Genomic DNA, 7,288 nt, shown 5'->3' with positions numbered 1-7,288 from the left:
GCGAGTAATTCATTTTCACCAATTGACGTCATACTACGTCCACTTTAAGGTTAGTGAGGTCATACTACCTCTGCTTACAAAACAATATATCAAAATTATTTATTCGAAAAGATAACATTATTCATACTATATATCCATACTTTACTTTTGTATACCATTATTATATGATACATCGGTCTAAATGCGAACTTCGCTGCGTGTACATACCTTAAGCAAGATAACCAACTCTCAAGCGCCTTAATCAATTCCCGGTCACGAATCGACTTCCTACAAGGTTCAATCGTATTCGGAAAATACGCACACATACACATTTTCCTCAAATCATCCATAACACACATATACAATTACACCCACACCTAGAATACCACACACATCATGAACATCCATCACATACTATAACATGGTAAACACACAAAACAGGACAGCAAACATAATCTGTCCAGAAACACAACTTAAAACTGTCAAACTGAAAATCCGACTTCACCGTTGCGTTCGGAAGGCGTCAAAACCCCCAGGTACCAATTTCCATAATTTATAACATAGTATAAGTATTTTTAACCTAATTTCAAAACCAAAAATGTTCCAAAAACACATTTTTTTTCACCATTTTCAAAACCTACGGGATTTTGTCATTTCAATTTTTTTTTATCACAAAAATATAAATTTCAATGCTTTATTTCCTATTAAATCTAAACAAAAATATTTACACAATTTTCATGACCATCTACGAAATTAAATTTAATTAATTTTTTTTTCTCAAAAATAATTCTTTTTACACAAATGTACACACACACACACACACATCACATATATACATATATATTTCTCTACCAACATTATAAATTCCTCCTATTAATCAATAAAAATAAATTTCTAACACCACATACATTTTTTTTTCTATGAGCATCCATTTTTTTATATATATATATGTACTTTACAATTATCCATCAAATAAATCCTTCAGACACATATAAACATATCTAAAACCCTAAAACGGTAAAAACCATACATTAATTTAGATAGGAAAGTTCATCACATTTTCATACATGAATTTTAAATCATAAACTAATCATAAATTATAAAATAACACACATAAAAATCATAGAAATTTAAATTAAAACTTAAAAATAAAATTAGATTAAGAATTTACTCACAGTTGCACAAGAACAAAACACCAATTGATGAACCAAAAATGATGATGCTAGGCGTGAGGAATAGAGGGAGTTTGAGTGGGTTTTTCTTGCAAAAAAAAGTTTTTGAAATGAAAGGATACAAGGTAAGAAAGCAATTAAGGAAAAATATGAGATTTTATTATGTGATAATTGCCTTAACCTTTCAATTACCTAAATGGAAGTTACAAAATCCTCCCAAAGATCCCATATGGCCGGCCACCCTTGCAATTTTCCTCTTTTTTTTTTCTTTTTTTTAAAAATTAAAGATAGGTTAGGGAAAAAGGTTTGGCTTAAAATGGTTTTAATTGCCTTAAAGAGTTGAAATGTCATGGTCTAACCCAATAACAAATAAAAAAATATATATATACTCTTCTAAAAAGAATAATAATAATAATATTACTAGTAAATCATTTAATATATCGGAAAAAAATATCGGGGTGTTACAATGATTCTTAACCCCCCTTCGTGGTTGAGGGTAGTAAGTTATTCTAAGTTCATACGTCTTTTAGTTTATTGAATCATGTATGCTAAGATAGTCTATGTGTTTTGTTCCATAAGTAGTCTACTTTCTAGAGTTTGGGATGTAGTTAACATATTGATTTGCTTATGGGGAAAATGGGTTGAGTATAAATATGTACATGAATGAATATGTGAGTTCCATGGTAATGAATATGGGGAAAATGGGGTGTACTAATGCTAGTCGTTAGAGTCAATTAAGGTGTATATAATTTATTGCATAGAGCGGACTTAGTAAAACATCAACGACCTACGACTTCGAACCTCTATCAAATTGGCAGCCTGATCTAGCGTTTTATCCGCCGCATTGAGATGTTCCTCGATACGGGGTCCTCAATTTCTCAGCAAGGGCCAAGTGCTCCGATAATTCCTTACACTTGGCCATCTTCTCTTTGAGGCCCGACAGCTCAGTCACCTCAGCCCACAACTCCTCAAGTTCAACATTCTGTGCCTCTACCTTCGAAGAGAGGGTGTCATACTCCATGGCATGAGTACGAACTACAACCAATTCCTACTCCTCAAAATTCCTGTTATGAGGCTAAGTTAGTTTTCAGATGATCAACAAGGATAATTAAAATAAGTTATTCAAGATTTAACATACCTCAATAGTGCTGAAACGAGCATGTCCGAATTATAAATTGTACTTGACATGAAAATTTAAAATATTCCTCAAAATGAAAGTGTTTTTGACTTATCTAAATTAGTGTTATTAGCTTATCTGAATTAGTTTATTGTGTATTATACAAGGATTGATATTGATATTGTAAGATATATTTAACTCATATGATCTATGAAATGATTTGAATATAGGGTTCGATCAAATTTAAACATTTTAATTTGAGTCTCAATTCATGAATGAAACTCTTAATACTATCAAATCTTAAATTAAATTGGAAAAGATTAAATTTCCAATGTGGTAACCTGCGTTTCACTAAATGAAAAAGACCAAAGCATTTACATGAATGAATCACAATATAATTAAAATATCTCCTTAGAGTATTATGAGGTTTATGGAAATATAAGCATAATGTGGATTAATATTCAAGAGTTTTCACATTCAAAATTCACCCAAAACTATTCCTAAACATGACATAAGATTTTTTTTTTTCATCTTTATTATAGGAGTTTGATTCTCATCATCTATATCATCTATTAATATAAGTTCAAACGCTTTATTGGTAAAGAAGAAAAACACTAAAAAAAATCAATAAAAAATAAATCTAATTTTGAGAATATAAAGATTAATTTTACAACAATATGGTGTTAAAATGGCTATAACCTATAACAAACCCTAAATTATTATAATTATAATTTTCATTATTCTGTTATATTTTTTTAGAAGGAAGAATCAAAGTCAGGGTTAAGACTTTAATTTTAGATTTAACTCAATACTAGCTTAAAAGTCAATCGAAAATTAGTAAATTATAAATCAAAATATTTAATTTTTTCATTTGGAAGAAAAACTCTTTAGTAAAAACTCACTATCTTTTTAGTCTCTTTGTAGTCTAAAATTACTATAACCCGGAAAATTTAAATTAAATGTGGGTCAAATTCAACTGCTTTGACTAAACTTTTCAACTTTTTGTTTATAATCATCACTTTTGTCAAAAATCACTAGCTTTTTAACCTCTTGTTTTCAAATTGACTTAAAATAAATTGTTCCGAAATTTTCTCTAGCAACCGTTTTAACATTGGTATTATTACAATCTAGATTCTCAAATTTATCATATGACTGACTTAAAATAATAATAGTATTTAGGAAAGAAGTTAATTTTGTAATTTCATAATTGAAAATTCCGTGTCTAAAATTTGCAATGACTCCATATAAATATGGATTAGGAAACAAAAACAAGAAGATTTTAGGAAAATATTAGAATACCATTTTTGCTTAGTATAGAGAAGAGTAGTGTACGTTAATCGCTCTTATTTTATAATACAAATTACAACCGAAATATTTATACCCGTCCTCTTCCTGTCTTCACTGTACAATACCCTAAGGATATTACTCCTTCAAACCCGCCACCCTTCCTCATCTCATCACTCTCTTTAACCAAAATTATTAAGACACTATTTTCTCCCTTTCTTTAACTTTTTTTTTTCTCTGAAATTACCTATTTTTTCATTCTTTTTGTTATTTAATTGTTTTTTTGATCTATCAAAAATCTGTCCTTTCATCAATCCATCTGTTTGTCTATCAATTAGATTGGTAACTGGTAAAATACCCACAAAAAAAAAATTAAATTTATCATCTTAAAATTTTGAGTAGATGCAAAAAGGTATTCATTGAGTAAAAAAGAAAGAGTGGAGTATATATAAAATGGCACCAAGTTTTGATTATACTGTATCCAATCTATTGTGTGCAGAAGATAACACAAGTATTTTCGATGAAGTTGATAATAATTATATTGGGGATGATTTTGAGATTTGTAGTAACTGGCAAAATGGAAATGTAAGGAATTTTCATAATCAAGATTGTAACTTTTTTGGTATAACTGAGGATAAATTTTCTGGGTTTTTTCTGCAAACTGATGAATGCTTAGCATCCATGTTTGAAAAAGAAAGAAAATATTTTCTGGGTCTTGATTATTTGAACAGATTAAGTTGTAGGGATTTGGATTTGGCTGCTAGAAATCAGGCTATTGATTGGATTCAAAAGGTGGGTCTTTTTTTCTTTTTTTTATTGCACCAAAGAAAAATAGTTGAAATTTCCAAGACTTAATTTTCTTATAAGGATGTTCATTTCCTAATTTTTCTTTTTCCATGGATAATTTAATTTTTTCGCCTACTTAAATGCAATTTCGTTCCATTCATTTTTTTGTGGGGTTTAATTATTTTTATTGTATTAAGAATAGTATTTTTCATGGTTAAAAAAAACTTGAACTTTATTGTTTTTATATACCAAACATGTTCTGCATTTCCTACCTTCTCTTGATAAAATGAACCCCATTTTCATGTTTAAGACATTATTTGGTAAATAATTATGTTTTATTTTTATTTCCTTAAAATAAAATGGTAGATCACACATCAATATCTATTGATTTGGTAATGCTAATCTAATTATTGTATTTACTGAACAGGTGCATTTCCACTATAATTTTGGCCCTCTTTGTGCTTATCTATCTGTTAACTACTTGGATCGTTTTCTTTCAGCATATGAATTACCTGTAAGAACCCTTTCAAACTTGGATAGATTCATTTCTAATTAAATCAAATTAGTGAAATTCTTTCAATTTTCCTAATTTGGTATCATTTTTATATGGTTTTGGATTTGTAGAAGGGAAAAACTTGGATGATGCAGTTGCTGGCTGTTGCTTGTTTATCACTTGCTGCTAAAATGGATGAAACTGATGTTCCCCTGTCCTTAGATTTACAAGTGAGTAATTGTAAACCTCTTGGTCCCTGAACCTGTTGATTTAATTGTGATAGATCATATATAACATATATCAGCAACAAATTTATATATTTAGCTCATTTTTCTAAGTCATCCCTTTAAAAACTATGAGCAATCACTTTAATACACTAAATATACACATGCCAATTTAATATAAATGTTCTCATCATTAGGCCGTCTCATTTTAGATTCATCGAGATTCTAAATTCATTCGGGATATATTGATTATGATATTAAATGGCTTTTGTAACTCTGAAAGAGTAAACTAATGTGCAGGTTTGCGACAGCAAGTTTGTATTTGAATCAAAAACAATTCAAAGAATGGAATTGTTGGTGTTGAGTACATTGGAATGGAGAATGCAGTCAGTGACACCATTTTCTTTCATAGATTACTTCTTATATAAGCTAAATGGGGATGTAATGCCACCAGAAAGTCTAATTTTTGAAGCCACCCAACTTATTCTAAGCACAATCAAAGGTATAATTAATACTCATTCCTTAAAATTTCCCTTCTTTATGACTTTATTAATCTTTCTGCAGTGTATTTTCAATGTTAGTTGGTAAAATAAGAAAATAAGGAAATGGGTAACAATGCTGTATTAATTGGTTGAGAGTATTGAATGCAGGAATTGACTTGATGGAATTCAGACCTTCTGTAATAGCATCAGCAGTGGCAATCTGTGTTACACAAGAAACCCAAACAGGAGAATTCACTGATAAAGCTTTCGCTTTTCTAACTCATCAAGTAGATAAGGTAAAGCTACCTCAACCTCATGTATCAAGATTCCTAATTTCTTTGAATTTCTGAAAGCTTTTTGTGTATTTGTTAGACTAGTCCGTGTTCAGAACAACCCGATATTTTCCCAACCTTGTAGCCAAACACGATTTGACCCGATTTCAAAAGCAATTTAAAAATAATGTAAAAATCAAAAACACAAGACCTGATTTTGAACCGACCCGAAATATGTGATCCGTAATCAACCCGATGATCCAATTGAACACTTTTACTAGTCCTATTGCCACATAGTTCTACGAAAGAACCTTATTAAGTTTGTGTGTAATTGTTTCTTCTCTTACGTGGATTTATCCACACGAGCCCATTGTTTTGTCGGAATAGTCTTAACGTTTTGCTATTATATTCTTAGGTTATAGTCCCCACATTTTGATTAGCTCGTTATAGTTCATTTCCTCTAAGGTTGGAATCAATGGTGAATTTAGGATACAGGGCCTTCAAGTTTTTTCAAGACGGCTCTGTGTTACTTCGTAATTTAATATTAATAGACTTTTTAAATCAAACGACTAAAATTCTTGTGTACGAAAGGCGCGAATAATTTGAAATGTTGATAATGTGCAGGAAGAAGTGATGAAGTGTGTTGAAATACTGAATGAAATGAGAATTAAAACTAGATGTAAAGGATGTAGTGAAGGTGGTATAGCTTCAACATCTGTACCTCAGAGTCCAAATGGTGTGCTTGATGCTGGATGTTTGAGCAATAAGAGTGATGAAACATCAACACTTTCTGCTACTGCCTTCTATCCAAATTCAGCTCCCAAGAGAAGGAAGTTACAGCATTAGCAGACATATACAAATTACGTTTTTAAGGGGCAGTTGTTTTTTTGCGAGTGTTTTTGATGATACGTTTAGTACAAAAATAGAACAAAAAAAGAAAAAAAGGGTTAAATTGTTTGGAAACTTTTCAATATAAGTGAGCTTAAATAATTAATCGACTTATAAAATACTCCATCTTTAGCTGTTGAATATTTCACTTAGCTGCTATTGAAGACAATACATAAGAAATTACCTTTTTTTTTTTTGGCATGCGAGAGGAAAATTTTTTTTATTAAATGGAATCGAGGATGATAGAATTTTCTTATTCCATGAATCATGAGATTCCCTTAGTTGATTGACTTGATAGTTGAGACTAATTATGTTCTATATTTACTAATTTTAAAAATTAAGTCAAGAACTCAATGTTAAATAAAATTTAGATGTGAATTTACCTCAAAAAATAAAATAAAAATAAAAGTTATATGTTTATTAAGTGTGATAGAGAAAATACCCTCTTCCTGTGACTTTTTGTTTGTTTATTTTACCTTTTGTACGTATTTTCTTACAAATTTTAAGCTTTAATATGTCTAAGTACGCTTATAAAAAATAATAAAATTTATATATTAAAATTTTTTTACCTCAAGATAAATCTAATACGAT

The 7,288-nt window shown here is 29.7% G+C and overlaps 1 protein-coding gene across 1 annotated transcript; it reads left to right on the top strand.

The window, feature by feature from the left end:
- Positions 1 to 3,559: 3,559 nt before the first annotated feature.
- On the top strand, positions 3,560 to 7,064 carry LOC130803262 (cyclin-D3-1-like). The gene is made up of 6 exons (XM_057667463.1): positions 3,560 to 4,344; positions 4,766 to 4,852; positions 4,963 to 5,061; positions 5,356 to 5,557; positions 5,706 to 5,833; positions 6,434 to 7,064. Exons 1-6 carry the CDS (start codon positions 4,006 to 4,008, stop codon positions 6,653 to 6,655), a joined length of 1,077 nt encoding a protein of 358 aa, XP_057523446.1. The 5' UTR covers positions 3,560 to 4,005; the 3' UTR covers positions 6,656 to 7,064.
- Positions 7,065 to 7,288: the final 224 nt, after the last annotated feature.

The sequence above is a fragment of the Amaranthus tricolor genome, chromosome 16, assembly GCF_026212465.1.
Source record: "Amaranthus tricolor cultivar Red isolate AtriRed21 chromosome 16, ASM2621246v1, whole genome shotgun sequence".
NCBI lineage: Eukaryota > Viridiplantae > Streptophyta > Magnoliopsida > Caryophyllales > Amaranthaceae > Amaranthus > Amaranthus tricolor.
Note: the sequence above shows the minus strand (reverse complement) of the source record. Positions and strands in the feature narration are given on the sequence as shown.

Coding starts and splice junctions, on each gene's coding strand:
- LOC130803262 (XM_057667463.1), top strand. CDS start 4,006: ATGGCACCAAGTTTTGATTATACTGTATCCAATCTATTGTGTGCAGAA. Junction 5,558..5,705: donor TATTCTAAGCACAATCAAAG/GTATAATTAATA, acceptor TATTGAATGCAG/GAATTGACTTGATGGAATTC. Junction 5,834..6,433: donor TAACTCATCAAGTAGATAAG/GTAAAGCTACCT, acceptor GATAATGTGCAG/GAAGAAGTGATGAAGTGTGT.